The 19,241-nt window shown below is 50.7% G+C and overlaps 1 protein-coding gene across 2 annotated transcripts; it reads left to right on the top strand.

Annotated features, from left to right (window-relative positions):
• The first annotated feature begins 498 nt into the window (after positions 1 to 498).
• TP53 (tumor protein p53) lies at positions 499 to 13,262 on the top strand. Of its 2 annotated transcripts, none has more exons than XM_040629973.1 (11): positions 499 to 654; positions 9,033 to 9,134; positions 9,276 to 9,297; positions 9,380 to 9,619; positions 9,993 to 10,170; positions 10,262 to 10,374; positions 10,600 to 10,709; positions 10,980 to 11,116; positions 11,211 to 11,284; positions 11,640 to 11,746; positions 12,333 to 13,262. In XM_040629973.1, exons 2-11 carry the CDS (start codon positions 9,061 to 9,063, stop codon positions 12,412 to 12,414), a joined length of 1,137 nt encoding a protein of 378 aa, XP_040485907.1. In that variant the 5' UTR covers positions 499 to 654; positions 9,033 to 9,060; the 3' UTR covers positions 12,415 to 13,262. The 2 variants fall into 2 exon arrangements, with proteins under 2 accessions (XP_040485907.1, XP_008686194.1); XM_008687972.2 differs by having other exon boundaries at positions 9,993 to 10,179.
• Positions 13,263 to 19,241: the final 5,979 nt, after the last annotated feature.

The following is a 19,241-nucleotide window of genomic DNA, read 5'->3' as shown; positions in this document are numbered from 1 at the left end:
CGAAGGCTTACGCTGCTGTGTATTTAAGGCAAGGAACAAATCTTTGCAGAAAACGATTAGGGCTGGGAAGGAAATTAAACAAGATGGTGTGATACAGAGTATCTGAATGAATTCGTTGGATTCGGATATTAAGGAAGTCCTTTCTAAAAGGACACGTTTTAGCTGCTGAAAAGAAACTATCCAGCTATCTGGGAGAGGAATGGCAAGTGCAAAGGACCCTCTTCCTTCCACCTTCATATTTGAGACAGTGTCAGGGGTCTTCTAAAATGGTTTCCACCAATTCCGCCTTCACAGCTCTGGCCTATCGAACTTCCCCTCCCCAGCGTCGAGTAGCTACAGGACCAACACGGCGAGAATCCCCACTGTCTCCCCGCCCTCATCTCGGACTCTATTCCCACCGCCTCCGCCCGCCGGCGAACTGCTTGCCCTTACTTGTCATGGCGACTGTCCAGCTTTGTGCCAGGAGCCTCGCGGGGGTTGCTGGGATTGGGATTTTCCCCTCCCATGTGCTCCGACTGGCGCTAAAAGTTTTGAGCCTCTGAAAAGTCCAGAGCCACGATCCTGGGCGCAGGTAGTCGCTGGGCTCCGGGGTCAACTGGCGTCCGGCCTCGGAGCGTGCTTCCCAGGACGGTGACACGCTCCCCTGAGGTTCGGGTAAGCTCCTGACTGAGCCAGATGAGTCCTCTCTGAGTCACCGGCTCTCGGCTCCGTGTATTTTCAGCTTGGGAGCATTGTTGGGGGTCTGGGAATGGGGCACTGGGACTTAGCGATTTGGGGGAATGGAGGTTTGGCTGGCGGCACCAACCTAGGAATGCAGTGTTGGGAGGCGTGGGTGTAGGTGATGGGGATGTTAGGACCAGCCGGACTCGGAGCTGAACTGGAGAGTGGGACCTGCAGCCGGCCTAAGGGGTTCTTCCCCACCCCACCCCACCTCCCATCCCAGTGCTGGGTGTGGGGAACCCTGAAATAAGGCGCACGAAGCATCAGGATCTGAGATTTACGGGTCTCGGAATTTTGGGGACCCATGGCCCCAGGTTTTCGAGCGCACCGCATCCTGGTGGAACCTCGGGCTCCATTCCGAAATGATTATTTGGGGGTTGATCCAGGAAGCCCAATCTGCTAAGGTCCCATAACTTCCGGACCTTTGTCCTTCCTGAAGGGATCTTTCCAACCGGTCCCCAGCTCCGCTAGATGGAGAAAATCCAATTGGACTGTCAGTCGTGGAAGTGGGAAGTGCTCCACGAGAGGTTTGCCCGCGAAGCCGGGCAGGACTGTCCAGGTCCGAGAGGCCCGCGAGCCCTGTTATTGTTTGGCTGCACATTTACATTTCTGCCACTTTGCCGCAGCGTTTCCGGTTTCTTTTTTCCGGAGCAGCTCACTGTTCACCCGTGGAAAGGGAAGAAGAGAGAAAATGTCATTTAGCTTGGCTCCGCTTCCGTGCGGAAGGCGCCTGCCAGCCCCCTCCTCTCCTTTTTTTTTTTTTTTTTCCTTCCTCGACCACTTAGCTGCCGCTTCGGGGAGGGAGGGAGGGAGGGTCTGTTTTGATGCAAACCTCGATCCCTCCCCCTCTTTGAGTGGTGTGCTCCACCCCGTCGGCTGCAATCCCGGCGGACGCTACCACTGCGAGGGACGGGGTTTTAAAAAGCGTGCCGACGGCTAAGCCCTGGGTATTTGCGAGAAGGGGTTCGTTTGAGAGTGAAACGATGACAGAGTGCGACGATGCGCCGTTTATTTGTGGCCGAGACCCGGTTTCTTTGGCATCCGGCTCTGGGCTCAGCCATTCCGATATCGGACGCAGAGCGAACGTCGTGGGGGCGGAAGGGGCGGGCCTGGAGGAGGCGGGGCCAGCCGAGCCGAGGGGAACCGAGTAGAGCCGAAGGGAGCCGAAGGGACGGGGGTCCGGCCTCCCGCCCGCCAGTCCCTCCCAGCGCGGTGCTTCCAGCCTGCGCTCGCTCACCTGCGCACCTGCTCCGTAGCGGCCTCTGCGCGCCGCGCGTGTGTGCAGCTTGTTCCGAAATCGAGGTAGCATTTAAACCCACGGCAATTAGACGAGTTTTGGCAGCTAATCCCCAGCGTGTCAAAATGCACATTTTCGTCGCCCCGGAGAAGGTTGTGCCTCTTCCCAGTCAGTCTCTGACCCTCGTCCTTATTTTGAGTTCTGTCACCGGTTCTGCCCGTTGGAGAACGTCCTGTAAACGGACCCACGCAGTATGTTCTCCTTTGTGTAGGCTTCTGGTGGGCAGCATAATGCCTGTGACATCCGTCCGTGTTACTAAATGTATCGGTAGTGTATCAGCGTTTTGCTCCTTTGTATTTAGCGCATCTCGTCGGATGAATAAACCGTGGATTGTTTATCCATTCTCCTTTCGGTGACCATTTGAGTGGTTTCCCATTTGGGGTTATTTCGAATAAAGCTGCTATTAACATTCTTGTACAATTCTCTTTGTGGTCATATGTTTTCCTGTTTTTTTGGATAACTGCTTGGGTGTGGAATTGCTAGGTAAGAGAGAAGATCTAAACTTAGTTTTTAAAATCCTCACATTTCAAAGTGGTTGTCCCGTGTTACATTCCCACCAGCAAGAGCCGCCCTTCCTCACATGTGGTTTGTCAGTCTTTCTAAAGTGGTTCATCATTGTGGTTTTCATTTGCAGCCGTCTTAGCTAGGATCAGTTTCCACGTGCTTATTGGCTAGTCCTATGTTGTAAATGGAAGTGGGTCTTCAAATCCCCCCCCTTTTTTTTAAGTTGGTTTATTTGCTTTTTTAAATTGTGTTCAGCTGCATGTAGCTCTTATGTATTCTGGATAGGCCTCTTTTGTCGGTATCTGTGTTTTCTCCTGACCTGTTGCTTACCTCTCTGTCAGTGTCTAAGAAGGAGCCCCAGAAGATTCATCTTCTGTCTTTCAAACGTTTTCTGTGACCTGTTTAGAAAATTTTTGCTGACCCTAAGGTCATGAAGATACTCTCTAGGATATTTTCTTCTAGAACCTTTACGGTTTTAGGTTTTATACTTAGGTCTATGAGCCATAATTATTAACTAATTAATTTTAAAATAATTTTTATCATGGTGTGAGGTAGGGGTTCTTTTGGGGGGGTTCCTATATAGATATCCTGTTCTTCTAGCTCCAACTTGTTGAAACAGCCCTCCTTTCCCCCCACTAAATTGCTTTTAATTGGAGTGCTTGGTCTATTTAATTTAATGCAATTCTTGTAAGGTTTGGGTTTAACGCTACTATGTTAATGCTGTTTTCTGTTCTGTTTTTTCTTTGTTCTTCTTCTCTTCAAACATTTGAAGAAGAAACAACAGCAATCTTACACAAACTTTCAGAATATAGAAGAGGTAACGTTTCCCAATTTCATGATATCCTGAGAGTCCTGATACCAAAACCAGACAAGGACGTTATGAGAAAAGACATTTAGACCAATATTCTTGCAAAATATCCAGGTATGCATATTTGCATAATATATATGCAAAAGTCTGACAAATCTTAGCAAATCAAATCTGATAATCTGTAAAAATGATAAATACATCCTGACCAAGTGGAGTTTATCTCTGGACTGCAATGATGTTTTAACATTTAAAAAAAATCAGTCAGTACAATTTGCCACATTAACAGATCGAAGGATAAAAATCCGATGATTGGGGCGCTTGGGTGGCTCAGTCCTTAGGCATCTGCCTTCAGCTGGGATCATGATCCCCAAGTCCCAGGATCCAGTCCCACATCGGGCTCCCTGCTCAGCAGGGGGTCTCCTCCCTCTGACCCTCACCCCACTTGTGCTCTCTCTCTCTCAAATAAATAAATAAAATCTTTTTGTAAAAAGTCCTATGATCATTTCCACAGATGCATAAAAAGCAGTTGATATTATGCAATACCTAGTCATGATTTTAAAAAAAGAAGAAAGAAAGAAAAGAAAAGCCAATCTCCCAGCAAACTAGGAAAAGGAAAACTTTCTCAGTCCAATAAAGGGCACCCACAATCAAATTATCATCAATACATAATCATGATAGACTGAATGCTTGTTTTCTAAAATCAGGAACTAGAAGAGGATTTGATTCTCACCCCTGCAACATTATACTGAAGGTGTTAACCAGGCTACTAGGGGATTCATTGAAAAACTGTCATGAGGGGCACCTGGCTGGCTCAATCAGTAGAGCACGCCACTCTTGATCTTGGGGTTTTAAGTTTGAGCCCCACATTGGATGTAGAAATTACTTTAAAAAATCCTTTAAAGAGGAGAACTATCATGACTTATAGCAAGGTCACAGGTTTTCAAAAGCGATATGCATAAAGTGCATTTTTATATAATAGCAACCGTTGCATCTGAAGTCAGAAAATAAATTGTAAAAACAATGCCACTGACAAAGCATCCAAAAACATGGCATACCCAAAGATAAATTGAACAAAAGGTGGACAAGGTTTCTATATTAAAAACTGCAAAATACTGCTGAGAGAATTTAAGGAAGATTTAAATAACAGACTACCATAGATGGAACACTCAATAGTGTTGAGATGTCCGTACTCTCCAAAATGATTTAATTTAATCCCAATCAAAATCCTAGCAGGTCTGTGTGTAGAAACGGACAAGCTGATTCCCAAATGAAAATGTAGTACAAAGTTGGCGGCCTGAAACTAGCTGACTTCGAGATCACTATAAAGCTCCCGTAGGACAACAACTGAACAGAATAGAGCCCAGGAAAAGACACATAAGTTTAGTCAAATGGTTTTCCGCAAAGGCCCCCAAATGAATCCACCGCGAGGAAGGAAAGTCTGAAGAAGAGATAGTGCTGAAACAACGAGCGGAAACTCGGACTTTGACCCCTACCTCACACCATTCACAGTTTGAAATGGATAGTAGACCTAAGCATAAAATGTGTAACTTTCAGAAGGAAACACAGCAAAGTGTCTTAGGCTTGGTGGGCCTGGGTTACAAGGTTGTATCAAAATGTGTCCAATTTTGTTATCTAAGTGGTAAAATTAAGATCGTGCATTTCAACTTACATAGATTTTACCTCAAAAACATTTGTGGGCTTCTGGGGAGCGGCTGGGGGTTTAGGGGAGACAATAAAGGCAGAATGTTGATTATTCTTGAAGCTAGAAGATGGATACATGGGGGCACATCATTCTTTTTTACTTTTTTATGTGTTTGAAATTGTAGTAAGTCTTATGCAATTTTCTTTTTTAGGTTTTTTTATTTTGGAAAAACAGATGAGAATAATACAATACTTATATTTCCACCAAATAATTATAACACTTAACATTTTATCTTATTTGTGTCCCTATTTTAATATACAAGTAATGTATGACTACCATCTTTTTTTATTTTTCTTCGTTAATGAAGCTAAAACCCTCTGACAGTACCCCCAGTCCCATGAGCATACGTATCTCCCTCTCTCTGAGACCATCACTATCATAGATTTGTGAGTTTTTATTCTTGCCTGTCTTTCGTACTTTCACATATATATGTTTATAAGCAGTAAATACAGTTGACCCTTGAACAACACAGGTTTGAACTGCGTGGGACCACTTAATACATGGGTTTTTTGGATAAATACAGTACAGTATTATGAATGTCTTTCTTTTTTCCTGGTGATTATCTTAATAGCATTATCTCTAGCTTGCTTTTTTTTAAAGATTTTATTTATTTTTTTGAGAAAGATGGAGAGAGTGAGCACGAGCAGGGGGAGGGGCAGGGGGAGAAGCAGGCTGTGTGCTGAGCAGGGAGCCCAACGTGGGGGCTCCATGACTGAGCTAAAGGCAGACACTCAACCAGCTTAGCCATCCAAGCGCCCCTGTCCCTAGCTTACTCTAAGACTATGGTATATAAGGGGCGCCTGGGTGGCTGGGTTGGTGACACATCTGCCTTAAGGCTCGGGTAGTGATCTTGGGGTCCAGGGATGGAGCCCCTCGTTGGACTCTCTGCTCAGTGGGGAGTCTGCTCCTTCTTTCTCTCCATCTGTATGCTCTGTCTCTCCTTCCCTCTCAAATAAATAAATAAATAAATAAATAAATAAATAAATAAATTTCTAACATAATATATATAAAATATATGTTAATTGATCGTTTATGTTAGTGGTAAGGCTTCTGCTCAACAGTAGGCTGTTAGTAGTTAAATTTGGGGGCAGTCAAGAGATCCGCACGGGTTTTCAACAGCACGCGGGACGCTGCCCCAACCCCCACGTTCAAGAGTCAGCTGTAGTCATTTTGTATTTATAGCTCACATAAACTCCTTACGTTACTGTGGTTGGCTCCCCCCCCAAACTGTATTTTTTTTATCCACCTGTGAGCTCTATCTAGTTACATATACACAGATAAATTCATTTCCTCAAACTGCTGCTGTAAATGTCTCTTGTATTTCGTGGAGCCATTCCCTGCTGGTGGATAGTAATGTTTCTCATCACCCATCGTGGAGAACCACACTGACACGCGCATAATTTGTGCAAAACTCATGCTGCTGCCCCAGACAGCCCTCTTCTAAGGGGGTCTACCTAGAAGTGGTTTTGCAAAGTAGTAAGTGGCCAGACACTGCCTTAGTACTTTCCAGAATCATCTTGGTTTTTTCCCCAATCAAACAGCTTTCAGCCAAGGACGTTTTTTACACCAGACTCTGGATGAAGCCAGAGGAGCATAATTATTGAGAGCCTAGGTGTGGGCTTTGGACAGCCCAGGTTCAGATCCCTCGCCCTGCCCCTCGGGAAGTTTCTGAACCTGGATAAGTGAGTTAATTCCTTCAACCTCAGTTCCCTCCACTGATGATACCTATGGTACTGGCTTCTTGAGAGGATTAATGAAGTAAGCCACCAGGAGCGTGGGCCCCTGTGGGGATGGTAAACAGCAGCCACTGTCGGGATGGTGGTGGGCTGGGCCCCTCGATGGAGTCCCAGCTGGGTCTGTGGCCTCCCCAGCCATTTGCAAAGTATGATTCAGCTTCTGAAAATTTTGTTTAATGGCCCTTGACGCTCATCCCTGAGAAGTGCCTGCTCTGAAAAGGTTTCCTAGTGATTGTGCCTGCAATGTCGAACTCATGAAATGGGACAATCTATAAACAAACACGTTTGTCGAGCTCTTAGTATGTGCCGGGCACTTTTCTCGGCTCTATACGTTACCCATAATAAGTAGGGCACTATTTTCGACCAAGGGACACGGAGGCCCAGAGAGGTTAAGTAACCTCCCCAAATTACACAGCTAATAGGTGGCGAGCCTGGGATGCAGGCCTAGCCTGCTGCTCGCGTCTCCCGGTCCTGGGTACTTTCATATAAAGATGAGCAAAACTCCACGCCTGTATGTGAGGAAGCCAAAAGACCAGCCCGTAAGGTAGGTGAGGTCACACAGCAAGTGTAACAGTACATTTTGACTTCTGAAACTCCCTTCCATAAAATCTCAAAGTTTTGATCATTGATGGGGGGGGGGTCCTGGTCCTTTCCCGCCAAGCCAGTGTTTGGGATCACTCCTGCCGCCCCCTCTTGCCTTCCTCCTTGCACGGGCATTGTCCATTCGCACCCCCACCCCCACCCCTCAGTGTTGGCAGCTGTGATGAGGAGGCCTTTGCCAGCCTCTTCGCTGGAGGACTTCCGCCAGCCAAAATCTAACCCTCCAGCCTGAACAAAAGAGAGCTCTGCAGAGAGAGTGGTCTGTGTTGAAGCAAGCATCTTCCTCCTAGATGTCTGAATGGTCATTTTCAATAAAAGCTCATTCGTTCACCTGTGTGTGCTGTGGGCGGGTCCCTTCCCCTCTCTCTTAAGAGGCGGATTCCTCACTTATCAGGGTCACCTGTTGCGGGGGGGCTCAGGGGCGGCAAGTGTGGTTCTCGGGACAAATGAATTAACCCACATGAAAGGATTTCACAAACTCTGAGTATGTAAGAAATCAGGCCCTGGGAGCAGGTGAATGTTGGCGGTGGGGGTGGGGGGGGTGGGGAGGTGATCATGGGAGGCACTGCTGGGGTCAGGGGTGGGGGTGATGGGCTTGCCCTCGCTCTACAAGACAGAAGTAATGAACGGGGCCGTCCGCAGAGGGAGTGCCCCCCCCCCTCGTCCCGCCCCAGCAAAACTCAGGACAAACTTGGTGTCTGGGGAGGATGTCATGAGACGGTGGCAGCATAGCTTAGGGCACCCGGGACTGTGACACACACACACACACACACACACACACACACGCCGCCCGGCCCCTTCCCCGCTCTCCTTGGACAGCTCACAACCTGCTCACGGCCTGGGCACAAGTGTTCTGTCACTCACCGCAGTCAGTGAGCCCCAGCGAGCGCAGGGCATTTTGCTAGTGCTGTGCTGAGCGCAGCAGGTAATAAGCCTGCCCCGAGGACCTTTAAGAAAAGGTATCAGACAGTGTCCCGGGCACGAGACTTAAAATCGGGTGACAGTTTGGCGGGCAGTCTTTGCCTGGGTGGTCTGGACAGACATCACTGAGGAGCTGTGATGGTCAAGATGAGGCCCTAGAAGGTGCCTCCCCGCGGCAGTGGCCGGACCAGGGTTCCCAGTAGAGGGAACCACTGGCCGGGTGAACTGGGCTGCGTCTGGCAGCAGAGAAGGGCAGCCAGCGGCTGGAGAGAGCTAGAAGATGAGCTCAGAGAGGCAGGCGGGGGAAGCCTGAGGACTCTGTAAGCCACGGGTGGGAGTGGAGATAGCGGTTTTTGAGGAAGCTTTGTGATGAAGGGGGTCAGGTGGCAAACGTGGGGGTCCATGGAGGTACCCTCCCCCAGGTGGAGGGTGTGGGCTGACATGTCTCATCCTTATTACCAGGACGGAGGGTAGAAGTAGGGTACCCTTTCAGGAAGGCTTGTGGACTCATTGGTGGGAAGGCTGGGATTCCCTCTCCGGTTATGTGTGTGCCTCGAGGACGAGGACAGGTGGGGTGGGCTGGGTCATCCACGGGCTGGGCAGGAGCAGCCCGGCTCCTGGGGAGGCCAGAGGCCGTGGCATCTCAGGCCACGGTACGGTGCTGGTGGAGGGGTCCCTCCCTTGGGGTTGGGGAACCTGGGGTTGGGCATATCTCAGGCTGTACCCCCACTTTGCTCTCCACAGCGGCCACGCTCCCTTCCCAGGAGCTGCGATGCAGGACCCGCAGTCGGAGCTCACCATCGACCCCCCTCTGAGCCAGGAGACATTTTCCGAATTGTGGAATCTGTAAGTAGAGGGCAGGGCAGGCGCCCTACCAGCCTCCCGGGACCACTGTCCCGTCCTGCCCACCCACCCCCATCCCCAGCCCCCTGGTAGAAGCTTGTGGGGAGCAAACACCAGCACTGACGTTCTGCTCTTGTCTTCCAGGCTTCCTGAAAACAATGTTCTGGTAAGGACTGGATGTGGGGAGGGCCAGTGGGGGGCCAGGGGCTGGGGACCTAGCCCTCCAACTCTTGTCTCTCCACGTGCAGTCTTCCGAGCTGTCCCCAGGAGTGGATGAACTGCTGCTCTCAGAAGGCGTCGTGAACTGGATGGACGAAGGTTCAGATGACACTCCCAGGATGCCAGTGGCTCCCGCCCCTGCGGCCCCTGGACCAGCCATCTCCTGGCCCCTGTCATCCTCTGTCCCTTCCCCGAAGACCTACCCTGGCACCTATGGGTTCCGTCTGGGGTTCCTGCATTCCGGGACAGCCAAGTCTGTTACTTGCACGGTCAGTGGCCCTAACAGGCTGCTTTCCATGGGACTGTTCGGTGCTTGGCCATATCCGCTTGGGTTTTTCTGTTTGGGACTTTGAATGCTGCTCCTGTCTGCACCTCCTGTCAGTTTTACCTCTTTAGTCGGTGACCTTGGGCTTTCACCCTTCCCATCGTATGGGGCCGTGGAACCCTTCTTCATTTTCCTGCACCGATTCAGTCCTTGGCTTTTTAAAGTAAGCTTCTGGGATTCAGACCCCACCCCCGCCATGTCCGGCCACCCTCCCCATGCAGCATGTGGCTTCTGGTGGGTGCTTCGGCTGTTGTCCATTTGACCCCTCCCCAGGCACTCGTCCCCTGACCTGCCCGTCCCTTCTCCTCTCCTTACAGTACTCCCCCTCCCTCAACAAGCTGTTTTGCCAGCTGGCAAAGACCTGCCCCGTGCAGCTGTGGGTCAACTCCCCGCCCCCACCCGACACCTGTGTCCGCGCCATGGCCATTTATAAGAAGTCGGAGTTCGTGACAGAGGTTGTGCGGCGCTGTCCCCACCACGAGCGCTGCTCTGATGGTAGTGATGGTGAGCGGCCGGGGGCGATGGACGCGACGGGGGCCGGTGCCCAGAGGCCCCCAAGCCCTGATTCCTCCCTGATTGCTTGTAGGGCTGGCCCCGCCTCAGCATCTCATCCGGGTGGAAGGAAACTTACGTGCCAAGTACTTGGACGACAGAAACACTTTCCGACATAGCGTGGTGGTGCCCTATGAGCCTCCCGAGGTCTGGTTTGTCATCTGAGGTCTCTGGGCGGAGAGGGCTGGAGGGGTTCGTCAGGTGGCAGATAGGGGGGCTTTCTCCTTCTATCAAGCTCCCCATGGCCCCGGGAGGTGTGCAGAGCCATATGGGTTATCCCCGTTCCACGGTTGGGGAAACTGAGGCCTACAGAGACTACAGGCCCTCCTGGGGGGCAGGGTGGCCTGACCTCGGGGCTGTCTTCTGTCTCAGGTCGGCTCTGACTGTACCACAGTCCACTATAACTACATGTGTAACAGTTCCTGCATGGGAGGCATGAACCGGCGGCCCATCCTCACCATCATCACCCTGGAAGATTCCAGGTAGGGCCCGCACGCCCCCCTGCCCCTGGTCACTTCCCCCCTTACTGACACCCATCCCGCCCACTCATTCCCATCCCCACACGTGGACTCTCTCTGCTGTTCCCCCCCCCTCCAACGCCTCCTCCTGTTTCCTTTCTCTGGCTTTGGAACCTCTCACCTGTGGCTTCTCGATATTGCTTAGGCCCAAGCTCCACAGAGGGGGAGGGTGGTCGGGAGTCAGGGGGCTCACCGTCCTTACTGCCTCCTGCTTCTGTCTTCTTACCTGGGTAGTGGTAATGTTCTCGGACGGAGCAGCTTTGAGGTACGCGTCTGTGCCTGTCCTGGGAGAGACCGGCGCACAGAGGAGGAGAATTTCCGTAAGAAGGGGGAGTCTTCCCCCGAGCCGCCCCCCGGAAGCACTAAGCGAGGTAAGCAGGCAGGATGAGAGGTGGTGGGGGAGACAGAGGGTGCAGTTCTGCTCAAAAGGTAGCCTTCTCTTGTCTTTCCTCCCCTCTTTCCCAGCACTGCCTCCCAGCACCAGCTGCTCTCCCCCACAAAAGAAGAAGCCACTGGATGGGGAATATTTCACCCTTCAGGTACCAAGTCTGGGAGGCACAGGGAGGCAGGCCCCCTTGCCCCCCACTCACTGGGATCGGAGGAGGGAAGAAAAACCGAATGGAGCAAATGGGAGGCGAGGCCCTGTTCCTCTGTCCATCCTTTCCTCTGGTCCTGTCCCTGATTCCGGAAGTGAATATTCCTGGGTTGAAAATTTGGTTCAAGCCCGGCGCTCAGAATGCGGTTTTTTTTCTTGACCGCTCTGCCTGCAATTAGGGCACTTGGCCATCAGGGGGCAGCCGTCCCTTGCCGCAGACACTTAACTGCACTGATAGGGTTCAAGGTTACTGGGGCTTCACCTTCATGCTGCACTCTCCCCCTCCTCCCCTGCCACAGATCCGTGGGCGTGAACGCTTCAATATGTTCAGGGAGCTGAATGAGGCCTTGGAGCTGAAGGATGCCCTGAGTGGCAAGGAGCCAGGGGGGAGCAGGGCTCACTCCAGGTGAGTGACCGGGGCCCTGTCCCAGCCCCACTCCCCTGCCTTTCTGCCTTGGAAAGCCACAGGATTCCATTCCAATCCCACCTTCATGGTCAAAGGAAGCTGAGGCCCTCATGGTGGGCCCCACCCTGCCCAGACACGCTTTCCTCTCCCCCTAGGTATATCCTCGGGAGGTCCCCAAGTCTCTCAGGGGATGAGCAGGGGTGTTTCTTTGTCATTTCTAGCAACAGCTAGTGCAGAGCTGGGGGCTCAAATAGGGGCCTGATAGCCGTGTGGGAGTATTGGACACAGCAGGGTTGGGACAGACCCCCAGCCCTGCCGAGTACGAGCAGGTCTGTGTGACCTTGCGGTTCCCCTCCTTGGGCCCGGTTTCCTTCCTTGTCAGACGGGGCGGGGGAAGATGAAGAGCGTACACAGAAGTCCCCCCCGATGCTCAGGAAACATGTCTGCGGTTGGTGGCGGCCATTGTAACTGAAATCCCCTTGCTCCCGTCTTGGGCCCTCCAAGCCTAGATCTAAGATAAGACAAGGAGCCCCCAGCCTCCCACTCATGGATGTCATCTCTTCCCCTCCCCTTGTCTCCCCAACAGCCACCTGAAGGCTAAGAAGGGGCAGTCTACCTCCCGCCATAAAAAGCTGATGTTCAAGAGAGAGGGACCCGACTCAGACTGATGTCCCCTGCTTCCTGTGTCCCCCTCCCCCGCCCTCCACTGACCCCCCCTCCCCCTTGCCCTCCTTTCCTGGCATTTTTGGGACGTGGGAGCTTGAATGCACCTGCTCGGTGTGTTGACTGCCTGGTACAGGTGCGCTCAGAGACGCCCTGGATTCTTCCATTCGCCTTGCTTTAAGGCTCTGCTAAAGAAGTTGGCCTACAAGGTCGTTGGTCGGGGTGGGGAGGACGTAGGACGTTCCAGCCTGGTTTTTAAAGATTTTTATTGTGAGGAACCATGGGAGAGGTAGGAAAATGTTCCTGAAGGTCAGGAATCAATCACACACTGGGCTATGAGCCCAGTTCTCTACCGTTTTACCTAGTGGTTGAAATTTCCTAATTTCATAAGCCATTTTTATGAAATGCTGATAACCATACCTACCTCACGGAATTTGTAGTGAGGGTGAATGAAATTACGTTAGTCTGGCCCCCCAAAACAGCCCTTTTATCCCATGATGACTGTGACTTGGTGCCTTCGTGAGTGCTGGTTCCCTGTCCCTGCTGGTGGGTGTGGTGACAACTTGTACGAAGGGGCAGCTGGTGAGGGGTCCCTTCCTCGCTGGCCAAATCCTGTCCGACCTCTAGGGGAGCCCCAGCACCCAAGAGGAAATCTCACTCCCATCTCACAGCTGGAAAGATTGATTCCATCCCCGGTGGAGATCTGTATCTACAGAGATCTTTCTACTTCCCCAAGTTGCTCAAGTCAACTTCTTTTGCCCTCTGCTCGCATCACCACACCCCCTCCTCCTCTTCCCTTTTTATATTCTGTTTTTACAGCAGTCTCTTATTTTACAATAAAATTTTACTATCACCTGTGTGTGTGGGGGGGTGGGCCCCTGGGCAGGCTGCGTGGGGCCAACCATGCCGCAGGGGTGAGGAAGGAGGTGACGCTGGGAGGCAGCCACCTGAGTCTCCCGGGAGCGTGGGCTGGGGGGCCCAACGCCGGTACTCCCGGAGGAGAACAAAAGCTGGAGACTGGGTCAGTCTGTGGGCTGCATGACAACAAGGGAGGGGGGGACTCCATTCATAACTCGGGAACCAACTGTCCCTCCTCCCCTCCAGGGCTGGCACAAGGTTCTCTCCTGCCCCTGCTTCTAGGATTGGGCTGCTGCCCCCCTCCATCAGCCTCTCACCAAGGATTATGGGATTTAAATGTCTGATTTAGCAAGCCTGAGCCTCCGGGGCGGCCATCTGCTCCGCAAGAAAGGGGCAGGATACCTGGGTCCCTGAGGGGAAAGGCAGTGGGTGCCGTTGGAAGAAGAGAAAGGGAGCAGGGGAGGCCTGCCGGCCTGGGTCCCAGGAAAGTGGGGGCGGCTAAGGTGAGGGCTGGGGTGTAGGGCTGGGGCCTTCCCGGCATCCCCTCATCCTGGGCCTCATGCCAGGCAATTCAATGAATTGAAGCTTTAAACTCTGCCAGGAAAACCTTTCAAAGGGCTTCTTGGGGTAGGGAGGAGAGCTGAGGTTGGGGAGCTCAGCACCCCCGCCTGTCCTATTCCTCAGTGCTGCTGGCTCCCAGGGAGGGGGGCTGGGCGCTAGCTTTCCCCATCACCCATTGCTGGCCGAGTCAGTGCTTGGAAGGATGGCCAGACAGTGGGGACATTGCTTGGCCCACTCCTCCCTGGAGGCAGAGGGAGGAGTGCTAAGGGCCAGACAGGCTTCTGGGGCACTGTCTTCTCAGCCTTATCGACCAGGCTTCAAGTGCCTGTGGGAGTACCTTGGCTGGCCCCAAGGATCCTAGGTGGCTGTGAGGCCACCAGCCTCCCTGGCTGCAAAACCACCTTCTTTCTCTTTTCTTGCCGGGAAATGCCAAACACTCCCCATCTCCTTCAGAGACAGTTCTCCTTCATCTCTCCCCACCCACCAGGGCCTTGGCAAACCAGAGCTCTCGAAACTCATTCCCTCTCCTCACTCTGCTAGATGGGTCACCTTGAAGCTCCTTTCTGAGAGCATCCAGCACCCCGACTCACATTTCCCTAGACTGCGTCCCTGGCTGTTTCCATTTTTGTTCTGCTCCTGCAGAAAGCCGATCTGACTGGCTCTGCCAAAACCTCTGTGAGCTGGTAGATCACCCGGCCAGGAGTGAGGCTGGGTTTGCAGACCTAGAATGGGTCCCTAACTCTCTAGTCCCACCTGCTTGCTTCCTTTCCTCGTGTTCATTCAGTCAATTGTGGGCATTCACTGGTGCTTTACTCTGCCTGGCTCTGTTCTAAGCCGTGGGGACCTGTGGCAGACATGGCCTCTGCCCTCAAGCTCAAAGCCCGAGCCCTGTACCACTGAGATGTGGAATGCTGGAAAACTTATCTCCCTGAATTCAGGAACACGGAGTTCTCAAAGCTATGAGACCCAGCAAAAGGTGTACTCTGAGGAAAATGCATAGCCATAAATGCTTTTGTTATTCTTAAAAAAGAGAGAGAAGCAAAAGGAACCTAGTGTGCATCCTAAAAAAGATACAAATTGTTGAAAGAGAAAGCAAACTGGTTGAAAGGGTAAATCCAAAAGCAGGAGCTTGGCGGGGGGGAGATAAATTTTAAAAAGGAAAGAAGGGCGCCTGGCTGGCTCAGTTGGTAGAGCACACAACTCTTGATCTCAGGGTCACTAGTTCAAGCCCCACGTTGGGTGTAGATATTACTTTAAAAAATGAAAACTAGGGGCGCCTGGGTGGCTCAGTCGTTAAGCGTCTGCCTTCGGCTCAGGGCATGATCCCAGCGTTCTGGGATCGAGCCCCACATCAGGCTTCTCCGCCGGGAGTCTGCTTCTTCCTCTCCCACTCCCCCTGCTTGTGTTCCCTCTCTCGCTGGCTGTCTCTCTCTCTCAAATAAATAAATAAAATCTTAAAAAAAAAATGAAAACTAGGGGCGCCTGGGTGGCTCAGTGGGCTAAGCATCTGCCTTCAGCTCAGGTCCTGATCTCAGGGTCCTGGGATCAAACCCCATGTTGGGCTCCCTGCTCAGCGGGAGTCTGCCTCTCTCCCTCCCTCCCTCCCTCCCTCCCTCCCTCCTGCTCTCTCAAATAAATAAAATCTTTCTTAAAACTTTTAAAAATAAAATAAAAATTTAAAAATCATCATTTAAAAAGCAAAACTCAAGAGCTTGTAGAGGAAAACACAGCAAAGACCATCAACTAGTCCAACGCTACTTGAACTATTCTGTGCCACAGGAAGAGAACGAGATCTCTAATTCATGTAAAGTTTTTGTGGTTTCGTTAATAGAAAAACCTGATTAAGACCGTAAAAACCCAGAAGCTAAATTAGCTTAACATAGATGCAAAACTCTCAAAATAGTGTCAGAATGCATTGATTAATCAAAAGAAGATTAACACCGTAAGTAAAGGTTTACTCCAGGAGCACAAAGTTTGTTTAATAGAGAATCTATCAACATAATTCATTACATTAACAAATGAAGAAAAAAAATATATCAACAGATGCTGAAAGGAATTTGATTAAATTTCAGCAACCATTCCTTGAAAAAAAATCTTAATTAAAAATAGTAGTGGAATACCGGGAGGTATTATCCTAATGGCTAAACACTAAGATAATTTCAATTAAAATAAAGAACCATACAGGGATGCCTACCGACAATGTTCTAACACATTCAAGAGGATAAAAAAAAAAAAAAAAAAAAGGAAAGAAACCAACATTGGTGAAATATCTCTTTGCTTTTTTGATCATATGAGTATGTACCTAAAAACTTAAGAGACCAGGTTAGAATATTGTTGGAATTACAAGTAGATGGACAGTAGATAGAGAAATATTTTTTATCTTCTCAAAAATTAGCACTGAGAGGGGTGCCTGGCTGGCTCAGTCAGGGGAGCGTGTGACTCTTGATCTCAGGGTCGTGAGTTCAAGCCCCATGTTGGGTGTAGAGATTAGATTCTTAAAAAGGTAAATAGATAAATAATTTTTTAAAGCCGGGGGGACTCCTGGCTGGGTCTGCCAGGAGGGCATGGGACTCTTGATCTCGGGGTCATGAATTTGAACCCCACGTTGGGTGTGGAGATAACAACAACAACAAAGCAAGGCAGCAAGTACCAAATCTGAAAGTAAATCTCGACATACAGGAACTTATATGGCCAAAGTTGGCATTTCAACTCCATGGGAATAAACTATAGATTTTTTAAAAAATTTTTTATTAACTACACCCAACTTGGGGCTCAAGCTCACCACCCCAAGATCAAGAGCCCTGTGCTCTACCAACTGAGCCAGCCAGCTACCCTCGATTTTGGAAAAGTAAAGCGAAATCGACAAAACTAGAAAAATAAAACACAACTGGACTCCTAATTTACACCACACAGCAAAATTAACAAAAATCAGAGAGATTAAAGTGAATGTATTAGTTTAAATGAAATGAAAATCCTGCCCCCCCCCAAAAAAATCTAGATAATATGAGTATACTCTAGTGTCCGGAAACCAGAAACTGCAAAAGAGCTAACCGTGTTGGACTATTTGAAGACCAAACACTCTTTCACAGAGAGGCAAACAATTGCTTGGGGGGAGTTTTGCAATGCAAAAATGTTTATATCTACAGCTGTCAAGGAATTTGAACAAATTAATAAGGGAAGAACAACCCAATAGGAAAAATATTACACAGCCATCTAAAAAAAACCACACATATTAGAACTCTACCCGGTGAAACAGGGGCACAAGAAATGTATTGAGTGAAAGACGTGGAATGCACCAAAGCGCATCGTATGAATTCTGGCACAACAGCGACCAAACCCAGTGATCCTACTGTGTGTGTGTGCGTGTGACGCATTTATGATAAAATTGTGTATATATGTCCTATGTAATAAAGGTATTTTTCATTGTCAACCAACCAAGCAACAACAACACACACAAAAAAAACCCAAGAAATAAAAACCGGCTCTAGACCCATCCCCGTATGTCACAGTAAACAGTACGTGGACCCACTCATCCTTTTTTTCTATGATTGTGTGTATACACAAAATTAGGATCATAACAGTTCATATTGTTCTGAGATCTGTTTCTTCTGGTCAGCTTTTCTCATGTCCCTGGGCATTTGCCGACGCTCTACTCTCTTCCCCAAACACCCCATCCTTTAAGCCCGAGAAACCGGCCATTGGCAGCCCCCGATAGAAAGTAGTCGACCACTCTGCATTTTGTCCTCCCTGGCTTTCTCCCCTTCCTGGAAGCACGTTTGTGTAGGTGTACCTGGTAAGAGAGTATCTCGTGTGCTCCTCACCTCTCCTGTTAAACTGGGGAGCTCCTTGGGAGCAGGAACTCTGCCTCTTTCATAAGTGTGTCCTCACAGTGCCTAGAACGTTCACAGTAGGCACATCGTTAACTATCGCGCTGTACGAAGTGGTGTAGGCTCCCTGCCTCTCTTGCGTGCAGTGATCTCAGGGACGGTGTAGGTGAAGGAGTGATCTGGTTGCCTGGACACTGGACGGAGAGGTCAGAGCTGGGAAGGAGGCCTGGGCAAGCCCCGAATCACCCCCACCCACCACCCCCCACTTTCTTTCCCAGAGCCCTTCCAAATGCTCAGCAAGGAACAACCGCACGCAGGGCTCCGTGTATGATATATATTTATATATATAATTGCTCTCATTTTATTGTACTTTATCCTCTTTTTACAGTAGATCTGACACAGGCATTAAATAACTGCAGAGAGAGACCGGGGGGGCGAGGGCAATGCAGGAGAACATGGGGACCCCAAGGGAAGAGACTCAGATCCAGGGAGAGGGAAGAAGGGAAGGGTCCCTCTGAGGGTGGGGTATGGAGGCCGCAGTGTCAGAGAAGAGATGGACAGTTAGAGAGGGCGGGAATGAAGGGCACTATCGCTCAAGAACGCCAGAGGCCCCTCACGGAGCATACTATGGGGTCGTTTAAAAACGCCACGGGGTCTGAGGGAGACAGGCCCGAGACATTCAGAGCCTAGACTGAGGGGCTATTTGCAACGCTCAGGCTGACATGCGGAGGAGAGGGAAGGAGTTAGTGGTTAGTTGATAACGTGCTAAGAGAAACCAGAGAGAGGATGGTGGGGGTAGCTCTGGGTCCCGGGGGGGAAGGAGGTGAAATAGTCCCATAGCCAGCTGACGTTTCCAAGGTGGCCACTGGGGACCCAGCCAAAATGGCTGCCCCTCCCCCAGGGCTCCGGGGAAGTGGAACTTGAAGGATATTCTGGGAAAACAAACAGGGAGAAGCGAGCCATCGGCAAAAACAAAGTGGATTTTCAGCCTAGGTCAACCCCATCCCTCTGAGGAGTGCCTATTTGGGTGACAGGAAGAGAATTTTCAAGAAAAACCAACAGGGACTCCTCTTCCAGACCCTCGTTCCCAGCGCACGCTGTCACCAGAGGGTGGGAAGACAAATATGTCAGAAAACAGGGAAAAGGCCACAGAACCACCTCGTCCTCGATTACAAAACAGTTGTCTTTCAGAGGAGGGAATGGGGCTGGAGAGGAGGCGGGGACAGACCTGTCATGGCCGAGGAGGAGCCGGATACGTCAAAAGCCACCAAGACAGGGACTGTATAGATGAGGCAGAAAGTGCGGGAGAGACAGAGAAAGGTGAATGGAGTGTCTGCAAGCTCGGGGTGAACTGAGATGTGTATGTGTGTGTGAGTGAGAGAGGAGGTGGGGAGTGTGAGGGCAGGTGTGGAGGTGGGCGGGCGGGCATTTTCTATGGCTCTCCGGGGACGGGAGGGGTGGAGACACCCCACTCACACCTAAACCAGAAGCAGAACAGCTCCTAACTCCTCTGGGGCCGTCCCGGGATCCCGTCTCCCTGCCTCTGACCGAGCTCGGGAGAGGAACGGGGGGGGGGGGGGGGGGGG

This window comes from Ursus maritimus, unplaced genomic scaffold (genome assembly GCF_017311325.1).
Source record: "Ursus maritimus isolate PB19 unplaced genomic scaffold, ASM1731132v1 scaffold_14, whole genome shotgun sequence".
NCBI lineage: Eukaryota > Metazoa > Chordata > Mammalia > Carnivora > Ursidae > Ursus > Ursus maritimus.
The sequence above is the reverse complement of the archived record's forward strand: the minus strand, read 5'-3'. Positions and strand labels throughout refer to the sequence as shown.

What these genes read in the sequence shown, in the direction of transcription:
- TP53 (XM_008687972.2), top strand. Translation starts at nt 9,061, where the DNA reads ATGCAGGACCCGCAGTCGGAGCTCACCATCGACCCCCCTCTGAGCCAG. An exon ending in TTTTCCGAATTGTGGAATCT is followed by an intron (nt 9,135 to 9,275) that starts GTAAGTAGAGGG and finishes CTTGTCTTCCAG; the next exon opens with GCTTCCTGAAAACAATGTTC. An exon ending in GGGAATATTTCACCCTTCAG is followed by an intron (nt 11,285 to 11,639) that starts GTACCAAGTCTG and finishes CCCCTGCCACAG; the next exon opens with ATCCGTGGGCGTGAACGCTT.